General features: G+C 38.6%; 10 protein-coding genes and 1 non-coding gene across 11 annotated transcripts; 6 read left to right on the forward strand and 5 right to left on the reverse strand.

The window, feature by feature from the left end:
- Positions 1–453: 453 nt before the first annotated feature.
- On the forward strand, positions 454–1,734 carry GVI51_M05423 (glycosyltransferase family 15 protein; the record flags this gene model as incomplete). Its single annotated transcript, XM_449585.1, has 1 exon — positions 454–1,734. The coding sequence occupies one exon, from the start codon at positions 454–456 to the stop codon at positions 1,732–1,734; it is 1,281 nt and encodes a 426-aa protein (XP_449585.1).
- A 529-nt stretch (positions 1,735–2,263) lies between these two features.
- FTH1 (Fth1p) lies at positions 2,264–3,571 on the forward strand (the record flags this gene model as incomplete). The annotated part of the gene is made up of 1 exon (XM_449586.1): positions 2,264–3,571. The coding sequence occupies one exon, from the start codon at positions 2,264–2,266 to the stop codon at positions 3,569–3,571; it is 1,308 nt and encodes a 435-aa protein (XP_449586.1).
- Positions 3,572–3,728: 157 nt separating this feature from the next.
- Positions 3,729–9,233, reverse strand: DUR12 (bifunctional urea carboxylase/allophanate hydrolase; the record flags this gene model as incomplete). The annotated part of the gene is made up of 1 exon (XM_449587.1): positions 3,729–9,233. One exon carries the CDS (start codon positions 9,231–9,233, stop codon positions 3,729–3,731), a length of 5,505 nt encoding a protein of 1,834 aa, XP_449587.1.
- A 1,505-nt stretch (positions 9,234–10,738) lies between these two features.
- tC(GCA)3 lies at positions 10,739–10,810 on the reverse strand. Its single transcript has one exon. It is a non-coding gene; the product is annotated as a tRNA-Cys (tRNA).
- A 447-nt stretch (positions 10,811–11,257) lies between these two features.
- Positions 11,258–12,769, reverse strand: EXO5 (Exo5p; the record flags this gene model as incomplete). The annotated part of the gene is made up of 1 exon (XM_449588.1): positions 11,258–12,769. One exon carries the CDS (start codon positions 12,767–12,769, stop codon positions 11,258–11,260), a length of 1,512 nt encoding a protein of 503 aa, XP_449588.1.
- Positions 12,770–13,094: 325 nt separating this feature from the next.
- Positions 13,095–13,289, reverse strand: YSY6 (Ysy6p; the record flags this gene model as incomplete). The annotated part of the gene is made up of 1 exon (XM_002999555.1): positions 13,095–13,289. One exon carries the CDS (start codon positions 13,287–13,289, stop codon positions 13,095–13,097), a length of 195 nt encoding a protein of 64 aa, XP_002999601.1.
- A 1,292-nt stretch (positions 13,290–14,581) lies between these two features.
- On the forward strand, positions 14,582–15,922 carry TOS1 (Tos1p; the record flags this gene model as incomplete). Its single annotated transcript, XM_449589.1, has 1 exon — positions 14,582–15,922. The coding sequence occupies one exon, from the start codon at positions 14,582–14,584 to the stop codon at positions 15,920–15,922; it is 1,341 nt and encodes a 446-aa protein (XP_449589.1).
- Positions 15,923–17,002: 1,080 nt separating this feature from the next.
- Positions 17,003–18,328, reverse strand: CSH1 (mannosylinositol phosphorylceramide synthase catalytic subunit CSH1; the record flags this gene model as incomplete). The annotated part of the gene is made up of 1 exon (XM_449590.1): positions 17,003–18,328. One exon carries the CDS (start codon positions 18,326–18,328, stop codon positions 17,003–17,005), a length of 1,326 nt encoding a protein of 441 aa, XP_449590.1.
- A 652-nt stretch (positions 18,329–18,980) lies between these two features.
- On the forward strand, positions 18,981–19,511 carry YFH1 (ferroxidase; the record flags this gene model as incomplete). The annotated part of the gene is made up of 1 exon (XM_449591.1): positions 18,981–19,511. One exon carries the CDS (start codon positions 18,981–18,983, stop codon positions 19,509–19,511), a length of 531 nt encoding a protein of 176 aa, XP_449591.1.
- A 537-nt stretch (positions 19,512–20,048) lies between these two features.
- Positions 20,049–20,279, forward strand: PBI2 (Pbi2p; the record flags this gene model as incomplete). The annotated part of the gene is made up of 1 exon (XM_449592.1): positions 20,049–20,279. One exon carries the CDS (start codon positions 20,049–20,051, stop codon positions 20,277–20,279), a length of 231 nt encoding a protein of 76 aa, XP_449592.1.
- Positions 20,280–20,601: 322 nt separating this feature from the next.
- Positions 20,602–21,714, forward strand: NPY1 (NAD(+) diphosphatase; the record flags this gene model as incomplete). Its single annotated transcript, XM_449593.1, has 1 exon — positions 20,602–21,714. One exon carries the CDS (start codon positions 20,602–20,604, stop codon positions 21,712–21,714), a length of 1,113 nt encoding a protein of 370 aa, XP_449593.1.
- Positions 21,715–22,309: the final 595 nt, after the last annotated feature.

The following is a 22,309-nucleotide window of genomic DNA, read 5'->3' on the forward strand; positions in this document are numbered from 1 at the left end:
CTCATCAACCTTAAAACTTGGAAATTTGAGATTTTTCCTAAACAGGAAATGTAATGGAAGAGTCACGTGAACATTCGATTTATGAAGAAATTGTTTTAATGTTCCTATAGTTGAGATGTCCAAAGTATTTAGACCTGTAACTATCCAAAAGTTAGATATAATCTAATATTTGCCCAGGACACCTTTCAATTACCATGATAGTATGCATAGGGAATATCTATGTTCGTGGCTTCTTCAACTATCCTGCAGGGATTTCTGTGTATTTATCTTATTTCTAAGTGATTTTCGCAAAAGAAAAATTTCTTCGAAACTTGACAGCTTGGTGGACCTACGAAAGCGAAGAAACACACTTATAATAGCAATTGAGAAGAATGAGCGCTATATTACAGAAAAGCTAAGTAGTCTTCAATTGAGTTTGTGCAGTTAATAGGGCAATAGAAAGGCGAACTCACGATGGGAGCTGTTAAGAAGAAGCTTATGCCGAAGTCGGCGATGTTTGTAAGGAAGTATGAAAAGACCATTCGTGTTGGGTTTGCATCTTTCCTTATGGCGCTGACTGTTCTATTTCTGATGCACAAGCCCGATGCGGGCACTACTGCGATGGCACCCCAGCAGACAATGGCTGGTTTCACTAGCGTTGTTAAGAATGGCCAGCCTGGGTATGTGATTCCTGCCTCTGATCTACTGCAGGACGTCAAGGAACATCCTCTGGATGATGGTGTCAAGGAAAAGGCTGCATTTATCACTCTGGCTAGAAATGGTGACTTGTGGTCTTTGGTAAATACAATAAGACATGTCGAGGACAGATTGAACCATCGTTATCACTATGATTGGGTATTCCTGAATGACAAAGGTTTCACCGATGAGTTTATCCGCTTGACATCTGCATTGGTCTCTGGTAAAGCTAAGTACGGTAAAGTTCCTAAAGAACATTGGGAAGTTCCATCTCACATTGACAAGGAGAAATATGAAATCTCTAGGCGTAAAATGGTCCTAGACAAAGTTCCATACGGTGATTCGACACCATACAGACACATGTGCCGTTACCAATCAGGTCTTTTCTATAGACATGAACTTGTGCAAGAGTACGACTATTACTGGAGAGTTGACACAGACATCACTGTTTTTTGTAATTTCCAATACGACATCTTCAAGTTCTTGAGACAGAACAAGAAGAAGTACGGGTTCGTAATTTCATTGACAGAATACGAGGAGACCATTCCAACGTTGTGGGCTACTGTGAAGGAATTCATGAAGAAATACCCACAACACATTCATAAGAATAACTTCTTGAACTTTATCAGTGACGATGGCGGTGAGACATACAATGGCTGCCATTTCTGGACAAATTTCGAAGTCGGTGACTTGAACTTCTGGAGGTCACAAGCTTACACGGATTTCTTCAATTTCTTGGATCAGAAGGGTGGTTTCTATTACGAAAGATGGGGTGATGCGCCTGTTCATTCCATTGCTGCAGCACTGCTGTTAGACAAGGATGAGATTCATTTCTTTGACGGTTTCGGTTACCACCACCCAGATTTCCAATCTTGTCCACATGAAGAAGAAGTCAGACTACAGAACAAATGTACCTGTAATTTTAGCAAGGATAAGATTTGGATGACGTACTACTTCTGCAATCTGCGTTACTTTGAAGCTAAAGAAATCGGTCTACCACCAAAAATTGAAGCCAACTTAGACGAAGAATACAAGAAGAAATTGAAGGTTTCTAGCTAAACTCAATGAACTGTCCTGTAAATGTTACCTTATACTAAACGCTTGGTTCTAATTTTATTCATTTAATTATTTTCCATATCACCATTTTTTTTCTACGTTATAAACCCGCTTAATATTAAGTGGATAATGAAAAGCCAGTAATACTAATCTATACAAGCAATACTTGTGTAACATGTAAAGATCATAGGTTATGATTGTACTCTTCGTTGGTGCTTAATATTCATTAGCATTTTGTAGAAATCCATATTAGCATTAGTCACATGAATCTCGCAGGAAGTGAGTCTAATTTACACCCACTTTCATGCGGAAACACAACACAAAAAGTAGTATTGGTAACGTCAAAACTTGATAAGAATCACATTTGCTATAAGATGGGTATATATATTGCAGACATTACTGTGAAATAATCTAATTATATTGCAACTATAGGATCCGTGCGCACAAGTGTTTATCCAAGAAGCTGTTCTATAAGTAACTTTCAAAGACAAACTTAAGGGAAGGTCATCGCAAATCGAAAGCAATAAACAACATGGCTTTCGAAGACTATTTCTCATTCCAAGTGTTTTTCATATTCCTCCGGGAGTCTCTAGAGATTGCCGTTATTATTTCTATTCTTTTAACCATTGTCAAGCAAGGTTTATCTGTCGGTGATGACTCTGAAGATACAGGGAATCAAATCAGCCATGGTATCGATGATGGCATTCCAATAAATGATGTAAATGCAGAACGTATACCTTTAACAGTTGAAGAAGAGGAAGAAGCATTCAATATTGAGGGTGAATCAATGGTTCCATCAACTGACGAATCACTTTCATATGCAGATAACTTAAAACTTTACAAAAAACTAAAAATTCAAATTGTATCCGGGGGTGCTCTGGGTCTAATAATATGTGCCTTTATTGGTGGTGCTTTTATTGCGGTCTTTTATCATATCGGTACCGATCTTTGGACTATGAGTGAGCACTATTACGAAGGTATATTGAGTCTTGTGGCCTCGGTGATCATTTCGGTAATGGGCTTGTTCTTCTTAAGAATGGGTAAATTAAGAGAGAAATTCAGGGTCAAACTTGCGTCTATCATATATTCTGACCGTGGTGGAATGATCTCTAAAGTAAATTCGAGTAAAGCAGTGAGCTTTAGTGAGAAATATGCATTTTTTATCTTACCGTTTGTTACATCATTACGTGAAGGTTTGGAAGCTGTTGTGTTTATTGGTGGTGTAGGCCTCGATCAACCAATGAGCGCTATTATGGTTTCTATGGCTTGTGCAGTCTGTATTAGTGGCGTGTTTGGTGTATTTTTCTTCCGCTACTCTAGTTCGCTATCTCTTAAAATCTGTCTTGTTGTTACTACCTGCTTCATGTACCTGATTGCATCAGGATTATTCTCAAAAGGTGTATGGCAACTGGAGTTACAAGATTATGTTAATAAATGTAATGGACAAGATATGAGTGAAGTTGGAAGTGGACCTGGATCCTACGATATCTCACGCTCAGTCTGGCATGTAAACTGTTGTAATGGCGAAACTGATGGTGGATGGATGATTCTAACAGCTATCTTTGGATGGACAAATAGTGCCACATATGGCTCTGTTTTAAGTTACATTATATACTGGCTAATTTTAATTGGCTGCCTGAAATTACTTACTCTGGAAGAGCAATACGGTTACATTCCTGGGTTGCCAGTTTCATGGCAAAAGAAGAGGATAATAAAAAGGCTGAAAATTGCCCATGCTTCACTAAAACTAAAACAAAATATTGGTTCTACCTCTATGAGTAATGGTGTTCAATCACAGCGTGTTTCAAAGGATAGCACTACCCCACTAATAAGTCACTGAAACATCAGAAAGCTAATGTCATTTCCATGTAAGTAATTTATGTTATCATGCTTTTATATTAATAAAAATTCTTCTCCATTGTTGTTATGTTAATTGAGATTTTCATTTTATTTCTTTTATAAAAATAAGCTATACTATAGAATTATATCCGATTCTTTTACAAGCATTGAATTATTGCCACAGGATCACCGGCATCAACCATGTCTCCATTTTTGAATAAGAATTTTTTCAGTTTTCCAACCACAGATGATGAAACTATCATCTCCGTTTTCATAGCCTCAATCACAGCAACACCTTGGTCTTTCTCTATGCTTGCTCCAATCTCTACTATAGGTTTCCAGAATCTGCCTGCATATTCAGAGAAAATATATTCGCAGTCATCTTCTAATATGTTTTGTTCAATAACTTCAGTTGTGGTTTGTTTCAAATCTGCATTCGCCTCTTGTATTTTTTGGGCAAATTTTGAATAGTTGTCCCCTCTTTGGGCCCTCTGATGCTCCTCTATAGCTTCGATATTATCTTGAACCCATTTCAAGTAACTACCATGATCAAAAACAACATCATCTACATCGATTTTGTAATTACCATTGTCCCACTCATCGGTATATTCATCAATTTGTTCCTCTGAGACAGGGTAAAATTCAATTTGATCAAATGGGGACAATAACCATGGCTCATCTTTCTTTGATTGTAACATCAATCTATCCCAAATAGGGATTGTTCTGCCAACCAATTGATACCCGCCGGGACTATCCGCGGCATAAATACACATATAGGATCCACCTATTCCAACTACTCCTCTTTTAGTAAAAGTTCTAGAAGGGTTGTACTTGCTACCTAGTAATCTATTCCGTGGATCCAAGGGTATGGCACACGGTGATCCTAAAAATACATCTCCAACACCAAGTACCATGTATCTCGTTGTGTATATTAGCTGACGGATATCATCATGTGTCAAGTTGTTAACTTCGGCAACAAAGTCTACATTATTTGGTAGCCATGGTGCTTTAGAGCGTATTGTCTCTTGGTATCTCTTCACACATGCAAGAGTTTCTTTATCTTCAAAAGCCATTGGTAGTCTGAATATTCTTGATTTCACCGACCAGTTTTTTTCTTGGGGTAATTGCTCTTCATATGCGATTAACGTCTTAAGTAATTCTTTCTGCGAAATTTCATAGCCGTCATATTCAACCAATACTGATCTAACACCCTGTGACATCTCCTTGATCCCTTTTGTATTTCTTTGGGATATAATATCTATCAAAGATTTTATTCTGTAGCACAAGTTCAATTCAAAAATGTCATCTCCATATTCAATCAGGATGTATCTGTCCCCAGCTTGTCTGTAAACTACTTTAGGCGATTGCAATTCTTGACCATCTTTTTGGAAAAGTATCGGGTCTTCTGGTGATTTAAGTAGTGGTTGATCACTTAGCTTCTGAAGCGCACACGAGGACATATCATTGATAATAACATCTTGATTTTCTTTCAAGTTTCTAGCGCTTTGCCAATCTATTGGGGTAAAATTAATTGTATCACCTGGCTTCAATTGTCCAACCTTCCACATCTCTGCTTCACTGACGACAGCTTGGCATACAAATCCACCGAGAGAAGGTCCATCACAAGTAATTATAACAGGTTCATCTCCAGTAAAATTGATAGCACCAAGCGAGTAAACGTAATCATGAGTATTAGAAGGATGAAGACCTCCTTCACCACCGTCAGTACGGGACCATTTAGGCTTTGGTCCAATCAGTCTTACACCAAATCTATTAGAATTGTAATGAACTTTCCACTCGGATTTGAAGAACTCCATCATACCTTCGGATTCGAAAATATCAGGTGCGCCATGAGGACCAGCTAGAACACCAATAGTCCAGACGCCATCATTTGGTATATCAGGTCTAACATATATAGGAGCTTTTTCTGGTGAAAAGCATGGTGATGGAATACCGTGTTCAGAGTCAAACTGCTGAGGAAGAGACAAGACATCACCTCTTTTCAATGCTCGACCATTAAATCCTCCTAAATTACCCATAGTGAAGGTGGAAAACGATCCCATGTATTTGGGTACATCGATACCTCCCCTAATGGCTAGGTATGCTCGACTGCCTTTTACAATTTTACCAATTGAAAGAACGGACCCAGTTTTGACAGATATAGGCTCAAACATTGGTATTTTCTTTTCATCCAATTTACAACATACCTCACCACCTGCTATGGATACTAAACTATCAGAGTAAAACTTTATAGTAGGACCTGTTAAAGTTATTTCGATGCCTGGTGTTCTTTCATCATTACCTACAATTCTATTAGCCAATCTGAATGAATAATTGTCCATAGGACCACATGGAGGAACGCCAATTCTCCAATAGTTGACCCTGCCAGGGTAGTCCTGAATAGTGGTTAGCGCGCCAGGTTCAATTATCTCGACTGCTGATGGACTATATTCATAGGTGTTAAGATAGTTGGTTGATAACTGCGCATTCCTGAACATCTCTGAAGAGATCAGACTTTTTAAGTAGTCGACATTTGTAACACATCCATATATTTTGGTTTCATTCAATGCTTTCTTCATTTTTAAAATAGCCTCATTTCTATCTTTGCCATGAACAATTATTTTAGCCAATGTAGGATCAAACTCAGGGGAGATTTTGGTTCCCTTCTTAACCCAAGTATCCACTCGGCAGTCGTTTGGAAACTGTACATCGACAAGCTCTCCTGGAGATGGTCTAAAATCTTTTAAAGGATTTTCTGCATATACACGTACTTCTATTGAAGCTCCATTTTGTGAAATGTTAAATTCATCGAGAGAAGGCATTACACCGGCAGATATTTTAATCATCCATTCAACCAAATCAAGGCCTGTTACCATTTCAGTGATAGGATGTTCGACTTGCAATCTGGTGTTGACTTCTAAGAAGTAAAATTGATCTCTCTGTTCGTCGTAAATAAACTCAACAGTTCCTGCACCTCTATAATTTAGGTATGCTCCTAATCGCTCTGCAGCTGTTAGCATTTTTTGTCTAGTCTCTCTAGGAAGGTTAGGAGCCGGTGTTTCTTCTATTACTTTTTGATTCCTACGCTGTAATGAGCAATCACGTTCACCTAGAGCAAGTGTCTTGCCCTTACCATCCCCCATAATTTGGACCTCAACATGTCTTGCGTTATCAATGAATTTTTCCATAAAAACTCCTGAGTCACCGAAATAGGATGATCCCTGATGCTTAACAGTCTCAAATGCTTTTCTCATGTCTTGCTCATTATCAACTTTTTGTAACCCAATTCCACCTCCACCAGCGGTTGATTTCACCATAACTGGGTATCCAATGTTTTTTGCAATCGTAAAGGCCTCATCAGCGTTCTTGACTAGTGGAGAACCAGGCACTAGCGGTACTCCAGCACTTTTAGCAACTTCTCTTGCGGAATGCTTTAGACCTAATTTTCTAATTGTTTCACCCCTAGGCCCAATAAATTGTATACCTTCTTGTTCACATCTATCGGCAAAGGATGCATTCTCAGATAAGAAACCATAGCCGGGAATTATAGCATCGACGTCATATTTCTTTGCTATCGAAATAATCTTTTCAACATGCAAATATGTTTCTTCCACTGTATGTCCATCAAGAGCTTGAGCCATATCGACATCAAGAACATGTTGAGAGTATTTATCTGTCGCAGAGTAAATGGCTAGTGATTTGATTTGCATTGATTTCAGTGTTTTTATAATACGCACAGCTATTTCTCCTCTATTTGCAACTAATACTGTCTTGAAGTGTCCTTTTTTTGATTCATTAGATGGTATTATACTCTCAATGTAAGCCCTAAAGCCGCCGTAATGAGAAATGTCTATAGAACCTGTACTGTTATAACCACTTTCTTCACATATAAAAGACTTAACCCATTTTCCATTTTCCAGTTCCACCGACCCTATTCCTAGTGGTTCTGGAACAAAAGAAATAAATTCACCAAACTTTTCTTTAGGAACACTATATAATTCAAGTTCGATTTGAGAACCTGTTCCACTTGTAATTCTTCTCAAACCTGGTTTCAAAACAGGGCCGTTTTTTGGCAATGCGTATAGTTCATATTTTTTGGCTGTTTTTGTCGAGCAAATAAATGTAGCATTAACTTTCTCCAATTGCCAATGAAGTGGTAATCCTCTTAAATGGGCACCCACAACAGCTAAAACTATAGAATCATCAGAGCTTACAATTGGTCCTTCTAAAGAGTCATCTTTCAATCCGACATATCTGTCTAAAAACATTCCATATGGTCTGGTACCACTTGGATATAGCTGAGCTAAAAACCGTTTTGCCAGTTGAAGTAAAGCATAGTCCTCAAATTTTTTGGCTATTAGTGTTACACCATTAGGCAATCCATCAGAACGGAATCCTACGGGTATTGCTAAAGCTGATAGATCAGCTAAGTTAACAAAATTAGTCCATGTTCCTTGCCTTGAGTTGACTAGTATTGGCTCTTTGTCAACTTCTTCAAAGGATGGGTTTAGTGGGCAGGTCGGTACACATAGGACATCGATATCTTGCAGTAAGACCTCCACTTTTCTCAGTATACCTTGGCGTTTGTATTCGTATTCAAAAGCATCTGCAGCATCAAATTTAGTTGCACTTTTGATGATACCATAAACAACTGGATCAAGAGTACTCTGTTGGGGGGATGTTTCTAGAAACTTCCTTGTAGCAGCATATCTTTCTGCTACCCAAGTTCCCTCATAAAGACAACGGGCAAGTTCTAAAAGTGGCTCGAAATCAATAATTTTTATCTGTGCTCCTAATTGCTTGAAATTATCGATGGCCCTATCATATAAGAGTGGGTTCTCTTTTTCACCATACCACATAACATTCTTAGGAATAGCGACAGTGAGATTCTTGTTAAAGCTTTGAAGAGGATTAGCTGGAAATGATCTTGAATATTCATCATTTTCAATATCAAGTTTGGTCATGATTTTAAGACATTTCTCAGCATCTGAAAGATTCATTGAAAAGACAGAAACACAATCCAATGATTTACAGGCTGGGACAACACCGCTACAAGAGAATATTCCTCTTGTAGGCTTTAAGCCAATAATATTATTAAGTGCCGCAGGAACTCTTCCCGAGCCTGCAGTATCTGTCCCTAATGCGATGGGAACAATTCCTCTAGCTACAACAGACGCAGAACCCGCTGAAGAGCCCCCAGAAACATGCTTATCACTGAAAACACAAGGAGTGCGGCCATATGGCGATCTAGTTCCGACAAGACCTGTAGCAAATTGATCTAAATTAGTCTTACCAATAATGATAGCTCCAGCCTGCTTCAACAATTCTACAACAGTACTGTCTCTTGTTGGCATATAAGAGAAGGATGGGCAAGCTGCTGTTGTAGGGAAACCCTTTGCATCGATGTTATCCTTTACTGCAATAGGAACACCGTAAAGTGGTAATTTCTCTTTCTCGTGTCTACTTTGCAACAACTGCCATTGTTGCTCTAGCAATGATTCGGTTGCCACACTGATCCATGCTGGGTCCTCTGGTGCAATTCTTTGATTCTTCACTAACTCAAGAAGAGATTCATATGAATCCTTAGGGGTGGATTTGAAGTGAAAGTCTATCCAATCCTGGATAGACCAGCCTATTGAAGGGCAAATATTAGTAGCAGTCATTATAATCTTTTAATGAATGCCTGAACTTGTTTGATTAAGTTTTATCCTACTAGTAAAAAAAATATGAAGGAGAGTGTCATATAAGAACCTCTTTAAAAACGTATAATGTTTCAACTGGTTTCGATGTATTCCTCAAACTTCCAGCCTTTTTATATGTAGCAGTCCTCATTTTTGTATTAGACAGCACAAAAGTGAAATATAATAACCTTTGGACCTAGGTTTACTGTTAAAGATTGACAATAATCTAATATAGACGAATTCTAAAACGCAATTTCTTGATCCGCAATACTGGAATTAATCTATGGAGAGCGCAAATTTCAATTTCAACTGCATAGGAAATTGTATATGTGCATACATAGACTAGGATGCACAATTAAAGTTTTCCAAACAAAATTATTGTGAATTTCCCTTATCTCGACGCAATTTCCAGCCAAAATACGCTTGATGTCAAGGATTTTCCAAATGTATAACTTTCAGATGTTGTTGATCAGATCGAAAACTATCCGAATACCAAAAAATAAAAAAAAAAAGCAGGGGTTCCATACAAATAACTATTACCTGTCGATTATAGTTACTTGTTGTTTCTCATTGTTAGTTAGCCATGAACAAAAAACCATTGGAAGATTCAAAAAGATAAGTCTATCTTATCTTATCGGTGACTAAGATAGCCAAATAGGGTAACTCTTATCGGCTGATAAAAGCAGATATGTCAATAGATAAACACCTATTCGTGATCAATGCTATGTATTTCAAATGATGAGGACTTTTTACCATCACGTGATTCTACACCAGTGTTTTCCCACACAGAAGATGTGAAATATGAATTTCACTACGGAAAGCAAAAACGCATTTTTGTGTATGGGATTGGAACAGATGATGTAAATACTCAAGCGTGGGACAGCACAAATTTGCGTTTTTGTTTTCTATCGTGGAATACAGTACAGAGTTTTATGATTTTAAGTAGCTAACATAGGTAAAGAGCTCTTACAAATTTGCGTTATTTTTTTTTTCCAATATCTATTTGATTTTTATAGTAGTAATTATAACTGGAGTTTATTGTTCACACCAAATATTATGGTATTGGTGTTGTTGTTTTCACTAGACTAACCTGAATTTACCGCTAGAAAGTTAAACCCATCGTTCCTTTACCAGCCGATTTGTATTGATTTGTATTGATTTGTATCTTTTTGAAATTGGCGATATTGGGGAGAATGTAGATGACCATTATGCGTTATGTAGTGCAATAATTTAATGAAAAGCTCAAGTATAAGTGCGATTTGTTGTTAGTAACAATAACAATAACAAAAAAACTACCAATGGCAATTATACTGAATCTTTATTTTAGTGCTCGAATGAAGACAGTGTCAACTAGTTCTGATATTGGAACTCTTTGGTTAGTTACCATTACGATAGCTAGGTATTTAAGTAACGTAATTAGTGCATATGTTGACCAAAACGTAAAAACTATGAAACTTGCATAATAGAGCATAAACAAAAAAAATAAGAGCTCGCACTCAGGTTCGAACTAAGGACCAACAGATTTGCAATCTGCTGCGCTACCACTGCGCCATACGAGCATCTTAAAACTTGTTGATACTGAATTAACCGCTATGTGTTTTATGCTCTGTATATATACTTTTACCCCAATACAACAAACACCTCAAGGAAGCTCCAATATCAAATAGTGAATGCGATCATATGAAACATTCACTGTGAAATTAATCATTGTAGCCCCTAACACTGATAAAAATTCCACATGGGTTTATAGTTTGCTTTCATCGCAAGCAAACTAAGTGAAATCTCTAATGACATTCGGGCAGTTTTCACACATTTTGTATTGCCAGTTTATTATTAGGTTGTGTTCGATGCTCGTGGGTGGAAAATATTCAGCTACTATAACTGATGCCATACACAAGGATATTAACAATGAATAACCCGGATTAGGTATTCGTCAACCTGTTTAGTGATCATAAAATAAAACTCCTTTTGAATGAGATATGCAATATTGAGGTGCTCTACATTAATTAAATATTATGGATTCTTCTAGCAATCTGAGTCAACTCATCTCCAAGCTTAGTACTTTTAGCAAGGCTATCTTTTATCCATGCACAATGATCTCGATAGTCGCAGTGCTTACAATACTGATTGTAATTGAAAGTTGTAGCTTCTACGGGTTCAATGGCCCTTTTGCCAAACCAAAAACTACTTGCACTCCTGCAACTTTCACCTAAGCTTTTCTTATCATTAACGAACTCAACTTCCTGGAAACACTCGTTATTATGATAGTATTCTACCTTTAGTTTTTCTGAGATCAATGGAGTCAACATACTGTACATTTGTGCAAGTCTCATGGCAAAATACCTTAACGTAATAGGCTTAGCAAAAGTACCGTTCAAGAGTTGACCAGCCAGTTCATGAGAGTTTATATTTTGGAGGAATTGATGATGCTTGGCATCCGCTAGTGTGAACGAATGAGATATTGGAGCGTTATCAAATTTAGGAAATTGAAACCCATCACCGTTTTGCAATTTGACAAAGTCTCCAACAAATCCGTCCATCTGTATCATTATTAACAAACAGTTAGCAGGGTTTAATGGCTGATCTACATCCACACCTCGTATTCTTGCATTGTACAACAACATCTCATAAGTATTGTCTGAGTCGGTGCCTAGACTTAGTAAAAAATGTCTATAGTACATCAATTGTAATTTAGTGGCATTTTGAACCGATTCCTGAGGCGGTATAAATTTCCTTGTCCTTGTTTTGACATCACTTATTTGAATAGTCAAGCCGTTTTTAGCAAATTCATTACGAGTATTCTTAAGTTTGGCAATGGAGTCGTCGATTGATCTATGGTGATTGTTTAATGGAAGATTTCCGTTTTTTGAGGTGAGCGTCAAATGATCGATAATGCCGCTAATCAAGATATGTTGTGATGGGTCCCAAACTTCTGTTTCCATAGGATCATAGAGTTGGTTTGTTTCTTTATTCAGGTACCCATGACACAGTATTTCTCTTGCGTCTCCACTTGAGAAAAGGTGTATAAGCCTAGTGATAGTTTCTGCCCAGGAGGCCGCCAACACATGCAAGTCATCCTCTACTATTTCCACTGTTTCTGAGAATTGCGGTATGTCCTGAGGTCTGATCACTGGAGTATGCTCGGAGTTCTCCAATTTTTGGTGTGTGCGTTCACCGGCGGCCAAGTGTGCTTCTCTAAACAGAGGTAGCCTTGAGTATAGATCGTAAGCGAAGCGCAACTCGCACCACGATTTGGTCAAAAGCTTAGTAACCGACAATCTATGGGTCTTTAAGTCTCCGGGGTCGTACAGATCGTGGTATGGATTCATTCCATCACGCTGCCACAAGAGATCGCCTTTGCCATCTGTGCCGAACTGTGATTTGACATTGTCGATCTTCTGAAACAAGTACTGGGTTTTTCTACTGGCGTGGGGAGGTTTCGCACGGAGAATGGGTTGCTGGTTTCGGAATATCTTTAACCGCCATAGCCTCAGCTTCTCAACATCCCGAAGAGTCATATGCGAGTTACAGGATTGTTTCTGTGATATATGAGCTGTTCTTTTCCAAGATGTTTTGTAATTTTTTTCAATCTGTCTTTGCAAGTTTCTAGCTCGGGTAATAATTATTTTTTTTTAAGGGAAATTGAAATAGTAACATTAATTTATTAGAATATTTTTCATCGAAATAGATATACAGATGGCAGTAAATATTAGTTTTTCCTTTCTCTATGGAGAAAAAAAAATTATGTACAATCAGTGCTATTTTGAGAATAGACAAAGATATCTCTCTAATGGTGGAGAGTTCATTAGTCTATTGCTCTAGAACAGACTAAGCAATTTTTTTTTAGAACAACAGACTAAACAGCTCTAGAACACCACCACCAATCAACAGGAACAGGATGAAATAGACCCAGGACTTGGAGATAGGTAGTTCAGTCTTTTGCTTGTCTTGCTTCTTCTTACCGAACTTCCTCTGCTTCTCCACGTTCTTGTTAAACTTCTCGTTAGCCAATCTTTGCTTAGGTGTCTGAACAGCCATTATTAATTAGTTTTGCTATTTTTTTGGTTCCTTTGTAGTCGTACCTCTAAAACATTTTTATGACAAACTATATTAGGTAGTTTTATATATTGTCAAGGGAAAAAGATTGACACATCATCCGAGTAGACAAGCTTCCAGCACTCGTTTCATCTACTTTTCTCGAAAGGAGGTAAATCATACCGTGTACAGTTATCTATCACTTGACCTGTACAATCCATGAATACGAAATGCATGTGATTACACGTATAACGCGTACAGCACGTTGTGGTAGTTACGAAATGTCGGCTTTTAACGCGATGGCCGCGAACTTCTGTGCGTGGGCGTGGGGTGGGGGCCCTGTGCCCTTCAGTGTTTGTGTGGTACTGAAACGGCGAAAGAGCAAGCTGCCCCGGTTTTGTGCTGGGAGGATTTCTCTGTGCGAGCATAGACAGAACCGCGAAAAACTGGAAACGTCCATTTCTGTGTAGGAACGGGAAAAGGATTTTCGCGTTTGAGAATGTCCACTGCCACTAAGACACACGCAGGAGAGTGTGCAACGGCTTACCGTGTACATGCACCCGATAGAGAAGTCGATGGGCCAGAGAGACCCCGCACGGGTCCGGGAGTTTCGGTTGGGAAGAGAGAAAAAAGGAAGGCATCGCAACGAACAGAGAAGGGGAGAAAAAAAAAGTGCTGGTGTTTACCTTGGCGTAGAACATAGCGCAGGTTCAAGTGCAAATGGAAGCTTCTCATTTTCGCGCTGGGCCTCTTGGCTTCCACGATACCTCTCGTAACACTAAACACTTGTGCACTGGGGTAACAGAAAAATACACCTGCAAAAAATCAAAGAACGAAATTTGGGATTTTCCCGTTCTTGCTAGCCCCCTCCACCTAGAAAAAGCCGTGGGTCCAGTCTTTTAAGCAGAACCCAACTGTAAAGTGTAAACAACTTGTAAACACCAATCCTCGAAGCCCAAAAAGTTTCAAGTTTAATCCAAACTATACTGCATTATAATGGGTTCCACGCAAATGCCAAATAACAAATATCAAAATAAATGAAAGCAAGAAAGAAAAAAAAATGCTGGAATTAGTAGAGTAAATCACCAATTGGAATAGCTTTGCTGGGATTCTTCAAAAAAAAAAAACAGGAACAAAAGAAAGAACTGGATAGATATAGAAAAAGTATATAAAGTAAATACTTGGTAAAAAAACATACTATACTTTGAACAAAGCCCAGAAAAAAAAAAAAGGATTCTTTGAAAACTACAAAACACACATCAAACCACTCTAATAAAAGGCAAAAAAAGAATACAATGTTTCAGTTGTTGACGTTGTTACTACCGTTGGTCAGCAAAGTTAGTGCTGACTGCCAGATGATTGCTGGTAATTACTACTGTTCCAAGACAGATGCTGCCATTTACTCGAATGTCGGTTTCTCTGGTTCTTACCAGGATGTGACGTCGATGGATGAACAGAGCTGTGTTTGTTCACAGCAACCTTTCTCCTTTGGTGGTGCTTTGGCTCCATTCGATGAAGAGCTCTCTGTTCATTTCAGAGGTCCTCTAAAACTATCACAATTCGCAGTGTACTACCCTGCTTCTTCTAACTCAAAGAGAGCTGTCGCAGAAGAGGACTGTGACTCCGTGGTCGCTAAACCTGTCCACAAACACAAGCGTGACGTCGCAGTTGAAGTCATCGAAGTCACCGAAACAGTATTCATCGATGAAAACGGTAACACTGTCACCGCTTCCGGAACTTCCACTTCCATGTCTACTCCAACTCCATCTAACCCTTCCCAAGTACAATCTTCCCAAGCTCCTTCCCAAGCTCCTGTTTCTTCCTCCAACAAAGGTACTACAACTCTATCCTCCACTTCAAAGAACACTCCTTCCTCTTCCTCCTCCTTTCAAGCCGCTTCTTCTTCCGCTGCTCCTATCCAAGACGGTGGTGACTGGAGCCGTGTCGCTTACTTCTCCCCAGGTACTGCCTCTGGCTGTACTTTCATGAACCACCAAGGTGGTACTGCAGGCTCTGGTGTCTGGTCCTCTTGTTTCGGTAACTCCATCTCTTTCGCCAACTCTGACGGTGTCACTGGTGCAGGCTCCCCACAACCTCTAGGTGACGTTACCATCAAGTCCGGCCAAGAGTACATGATCTTCTCCTCTACCCAATGTTCCGCAAACAACGCCGAGTGTGGTTACTACAGAGAAGGTATCCCAGCTTACAAGGGTTTCGGTGGCAACAGAAAGATTTTCTACTTCGAATTCTCCATGCCAAGTGACACTAACGGCAACGGTTACAACCAAGACATGCCAGCTATTTGGTTACTAAACGCCAAGATTCCAAGAACTTTGCAATATGGTCTATCAACCTGTTCCTGTTGGGCTACCGGCTGTGGTGAATTGGATCTATTCGAAGTGCTAAGCCCAGGTTCAGACAAGATGATCACTCACATCCACGACGGCCAAGGTGGTGGTACCCAAGATTTCTTCCAAAGACCAACTGATGGTATCTTCAGAGCTGTTGTTATCTTCAACGCTTCTGACAAGACCATCCACTTGGTTCAAGTCGACAGCGCCCCAGCTGGTGGTCTATCCAACGACCAAGTCCAACAATGGTTGAACAAGGCCGGCTCCGCTGCTGCTTTGCCATAGACTTATCGATTAAGCATTAATAAGTCTTTTTTTATCAAATTTCAACCTTTACCCAACTTTTGCATTTTGTTTCATGAAGAGCATTTATAAAAAGGACTACATCTCTAGTCTTTTTTTACAGGTCTTTTAACCAACTTTCCGCCTAACAATCTAACAAACTTGCCAATAACAAATTTTTTCACAACCAAAACTATTTTTTATTTTGTTTCTTGGATAACTTACTTTCCTTAGCTATTGCCTGGTTTTTTTCTTTAACTTTTATTTTCCCAACGTTCTCATCCTTTTCTCCCATTTCTGTTTTATGTCATCTATCACCTAAGCATTTCTAGATCAACTATTTGGAGCCATTTTGAATATTCTTTTTGAACTGCAACATTCTATAAGTGGGAGTTTGCTTCCAAATCAATACCTTCATTTCTGATCTTTTCTTTTGATTATTACTAACAACTTGGAAGAATTAAATGAAACGTTGCTGTATTATTAGTCAACTTTTACTTTTATATTACTCTATTTATGTGTAATTTTTAATTAAATTCATATTTTCATCACAATTTATCTCACGGTAACAATAACCTTACGTTCATATTAATGATGGAAGAAAAATAGTGTTATGTGTTACATATCCTGCACGTTAGACGTCTAGACGCCCTAGCAGATATTGAAAAAAATTCGTAATTATACAAAAACTCATGGAAAAAATTAAATATGTTAAGTTTATAACTTAATGACTGAAGTATATTAAATGCATGAATGTGTTCTAGCTATAATGCGTCACGTTTATTTAGGATGCCAACTGTCATGAAAACGATTTACTCTCTCTCACTTAATCAATTGATGAATTAAGGAACGAAATATCCTTTGAAAGAATATGTTATGGAATTCAATCTGCTTTATCACAACCAATGGCCCGCTACATGTGCAACACAGCATACCAGAACTGAAGTAGAAAATAAATAAACGAAAATGGCACATTAGTATTGGCCATCTTTGTATGCAAAGTGGTTTATATTGTTTTTCGTTTCTTTTTTTTATTATTTTTGTTTTACAATATTGTCTATCAACTGTCAAGTACCCGCTTGTCTAATTCGTTAGGTCCTCCACATTAGGATCAAGTTTCTCTATGTCGGAAAGCAGGAAATTGGTAAAACGGACGTTAGAGTCCTTACGACTTCTTTTACCCTTAGGCGTGGGGCTGTTAAAATGTACACTGTTCTCCTTTCTTAAGGAATAGTACTCAGCTACTGATCTGCTTAGTTTCGGAGTAGAGTATTTCTCTGAAACTGAACAGGCCGATGCCGAAGAAGATGACGATGACGGTACCAGCTTTGTGTATAATGTTGAGAATAGACTTTTATTTAGTTTTCTCAAAGGGCTAATACTTGTGCCCAAAAAGATTGAGCCGTGACCTTGCTGGTAATATTGACTTCCTTTGTTGTAAATGAAATCGTCTTCATCATCTTGACTTTCTGCTTCTGGATCATTCGAGGAACCCAACCAAGAGGCACATAACCAACAGTAGAAAACATATTCACCATACAGGATGATGAACCCAACAATGAAGCCAGCAACAACACATGACAATATATGGTTCTCCAGAGATTTCATGAAAACTGCGTCATCCATATGCCATGAAGAACCCTTTGAGATAGAAAAGAATGAGTATGTGTGCTTCTTATAGTCTGCTGGTTGCATTATCCTCACCACACCGTTCTCGGGCACACCCCATCTCTTGTACTGTTTCCATATGACACTTACGAAAAGTGGGCCAGTTGAGCCCATGATGGTCAGGTATGGTATAAACCAGTACTTGTCGTAATGTTTTAAAGAGTTGAGCAATTTCAAATAGAAAGGATGTCTAGGGACAGAGCCCATCACATTATTCGAGACACCCAACGGCGAGGTCTTTCTAACAAACGCGGGCACTTTCAATAGTGGGTCGAGCCTTCTTTCACAACCGTCATCCAGGTCAATGTATATACCACCGTAGTGTGACAATATGAAGTATCTGATGGCATCGGCACGCTGTATAGGATACTTGTAGTTCTCAAATGTGTCAAGGAACCAAGCGTACTCCTCCTTGATGAATTTTAGAGCCATCTCATCTGTCCACAGGATATACTCATAATCTGGATGCAGGTCTATACATTTCTTCTGTGATTCTTTCCATTGCTCGGGTATATCCTCTGTTTTGTAAGTCTGGTGGATAATCTTTGGAATCAACTCAGGTTTCCCATCGTGCACTTCTAGACCAGTGACCCTGTCTCTAGGTGGATTCAGCTCAAAGTCCAACAGCGCATCTTGGAAAGTATCATCTATACACAACATCAGCAGATCAAACGTATAGTACAGGATAAACACCACCAACATAAAGTTGGCGTATATAAGCAACTTTAACTCCTTTTTCATCCTTAAAAAAAAAAGAGAGCAACGCGGTTGTGTATGTATTACTGGTCAATTAATCCAATTGGCCAATGAATCAACTAATTTAATAGCCAGGATAAAAAATTATCAAAAACTGTTAATACCATTAAAAAAATATTATTCAAAACTACATGCAAACTAACCCTATTTTCATAGTATATTTAGTGATGAGCCAAAATGGCTTGTTGTTGTTTGGCAGCGAAATTTTGAAAAATTTCAGGAATTCTGTCAGGTATGGTAAACAACAACGTGATGTATACTAGTTAACGGAACGCGAACGCGAAATGTTGCAAAGATGCAGAGTCACATGATATCAATGTAGCAAGTGACTCAATATTAATCAGAATCTACGAGTTATTCATGTGATTGTAGTCGTACTATACAACAAGATGCTGACAAATATAGGGCCGTTCAGTCAACCAACATCGCACACACAGAGACTAGAGACATACACAGACAAGCAAACACCGTGCTTGACAGATGGGTGACTTTCTAGAAGCGGAGGGCCACAGCTGTTTGTATGTGTAACTGTGGTAGTTACAGGCGATTAGCAAACATTTTATAGGTATATAACAGACACATGGCTCTTTGTATCACTACATAAGCCAAATCAAAGACTTTACAACAGTAAAGAACAATGATCAGGAATATTTTACGCAGAAGCGCTGCCAGAGTCAGGATACCGGTGACTAGTGCAACTTGTGCTAGTCGACTAGTGATGTCAATAAGATTAGCGACCAGTACAAGGTACTATAGTAATGGTAACGAAGGTGGCCCTGCAATGACGAATGGTGTACAGATTCCCAAGGAAGTGCTAGAGTTGCCTTTACAGCAGTACCACCAGCATTCTGAGTCATTCCTGGAAGGGCTGTTTGATAACCTGGAGGAACTGAGCGAGAATTACCCTCAACATATTCCCGAAGTGGAATACAGTCACGGTGTTATGAGCCTTACAGTAGCCGGTGTGGGCACGTATGTGATAAACAAACAGCCACCAAATAAACAGATATGGCTCTCTTCACCAAACTCCGGCCCAAACAGATTTGATCTGTATAAGGGAGAATGGATATCCCTACGTAATAACGAGACTTTGCTTTCAGTACTAGACAAAGAGCTACATGACGCACTTCCTAATGATGCTGAGTTCAAAGTGGAATCAGATCAGTGAGATATTGGTTTCACGCACTTGTATATATTAAAACAATGTGAAGTAATCATCACACGTCTATTCTCCTCCAACTACAAACTATCTATTACTTTATTTCTATATTGCATGAGAAAACGAAGCCATTTTTAATAATTTATTTAGGTCTAATCGATTAAATACACCTTACTTTGTACTCAGGATAATAAATATAAATTCTTGATTGAAGAAGGATCATGTGACTTCAATATATGCATATGCATAGTAAAGCATCCCAGGAGTGATGAAACATGTATCTACTCCGTAAGAATGAAATGGATGGCATGCAACTTTGTCATTTTGCATCGCACATCAAAAGGAAATAGTGTGGTGCACCTCTGTGCAAATGACGTACTCCTTAATATCACTCCTATCCACAAGTCTACCTACTCTAACTTGCTGTCACTTTGTAATACAGAACTAATATAAATACAAGGATTGTGCTCTACAGAGGAATATAAGCTACTCAGCACCCCAGAATACCAAGATATACATATTCTAAAAAACACAAATATACGCATAATGGCCAATTCTTTTATCGTTACTTTAAAGAAGTCTGTACCAGAGAGAGAGGTCAAGGAATTTATCGATTCTGTGAACGGAGTTGGTGGCCAAATAGTCCATGAGTTCTCCTTGATCAAAGGTTACACCATCAAGATGCCAGAGAAGGTCTCCCTATCAAGCTTCAAAGATAAGCACAACAACGTCATCGAGTCTGTTGAGGAAGACAAGGAGGTTAAAATTGCCAAATAAGAATTGCATGAGCAATACTATGTGCGATGCTCTTGATCTACTGCAGCTGGAACTGACACTCAATACTTTTTTATTAAATATTCGACTTTATCTTTTGCTTTTTTATTGTATTATTGCAATTGTCTATAGCACTCTCTAATATCATAAAATTCAATTTACTACATAGCTCTTACTGGCCCCGCTATCTATGCGATGTGCTGATTCGGGCCCGATCAGATGATTAAAGCGATGAGCAATTGCTATAAAGTGGCAAAATATACAAATTAACATTTATAGATCACAAACATCGCAATTACAGTACAAAAAGCATATATAGACAGAAATGAGTACCTTTTTTGGTGATGTGGGTTTGAACAGGGTTTCATTCCTTAGAGAGGACACGGAATTCATAAAACTAGCATTTACCTCATCTGAAGCCAAATTCATTGTATTTGTCAATGGCGAAGCCTTTTATGACATCAGTTCAGATGGTAAACCACAGCTGCATATAGAGACCTCTACTAGCTTAAAAGGAATCATAACGACCTTGAGCCCATTGTTAGAAACGAAGGACTTAAGAGTGGATGTCTCGGGTGTGAGTATTACATTCTTGGGTTTAGATGACCGTATTGATGGGTTCTCATACAAGGGTAAGTACAAAGGTGCCCCATACTTTGGACTTGAGTTTAAAGTAGATGATAAAACGTTGCTCACGCCAAAGGACATTGAGTTTACCACATCCTTACAAAGAATGGATCGTGAGAGCTTGTTCATGATCGATAATCACAGCGCAACTCTTTATTCTCATGCAAAAATGTACTTGGATTGGTTGAACAAATATAAATTTTGTCCTGGTTGTGGTTCTGTTATTTACCCTGTTCATGGTGGTACCAAGCTGCAATGCAGTTCAGCTCCGGAAGTCAATTGTAATGTAAGAAATGCTAGAGTTAACAATGTATGCTTCCCAAGAAGCGATCCAGTTATTATTATAGCTATGGCAAATGAAGATTACTCGAAGATATGCCTAGCAAGATCTTTCCGTAAACATGGTAACTTTGTGATGTATTCTACCATCGCCGGCTTTATGGAACCTGGTGAATCGATCGAGAATGCATGTGCCAGAGAGATTTGGGAAGAAACCGGAGTTCATTGTGATGTGGACAATGTCAAGATAATATCTTCTCAACCATGGCCATACCCAGCCAACCTCATGATTGGTTGTCTAGGGATTGTAAAATTCAATAATAAGGATGAGATTATTGATCTTGGTAATGACCCCGAACTAATGGACGCTCAGTGGTTTGATACTAACGAGGTGAGAGCTGCAATGGATAGCTACAAGACTGGCTGGCTCGTTCCCTTTAAGGATGAGATTAACTTCCCTGGAGAAACAGCAATAGCCCACCACTTGATCAGACACGTCTGCAAACAGCATCAACGCTTGCAGAAATTATGAACTGCACGACAAGCTTTCCACATTATTTGCATGAATACGCAGCAACATTAAATCATATACGCTGTCATATTTATTTATTGTATAGCATAGAATGAAATCATATGTACTGATTACATACTTCAAGCGAGTAGAATATTCTATTTGATAATAGTACGCATAAAATCATGCTAGTTGAGTTTGAATTGTATTGATCACATGATCACATCATATATAACGTTATGTGTATTTACTGGGAAACTGAAATTCGCAAGATGGGCACATCCTGGCCAAACGAAACAGGAACAGGAAATAACCGATGACTATGGCGACTGAAGACAATAGGAATATTACTCATTTAGCCGCCGGTGGTTTGCGTACCTGGGAAGCTTTTGGAATTTTTTTATTGTTTAGGATTTGATAGGTAGCTGTACTTTTCATAGTGGTGATCAGTGAGTTTTTAGAACAGACAATAGCCTCAATTCTCCTGGCTTTTGAACCAAGTCAAATATTCAATTTCAAGTACGGATATAGCAATTCTACGATAAACTGCTAATAAATTTTGATGGAATCTTTTAAACTTCTAATTTAAAGAGCAGATTTATATTTTGTGTTTTGT

Source organism: Nakaseomyces glabratus, chromosome M (assembly GCF_010111755.1).
Source record: "Nakaseomyces glabratus chromosome M, complete sequence".
In the NCBI taxonomy this organism is placed as follows: Eukaryota; Fungi; Ascomycota; class Saccharomycetes; order Saccharomycetales; family Saccharomycetaceae; genus Nakaseomyces; species Nakaseomyces glabratus.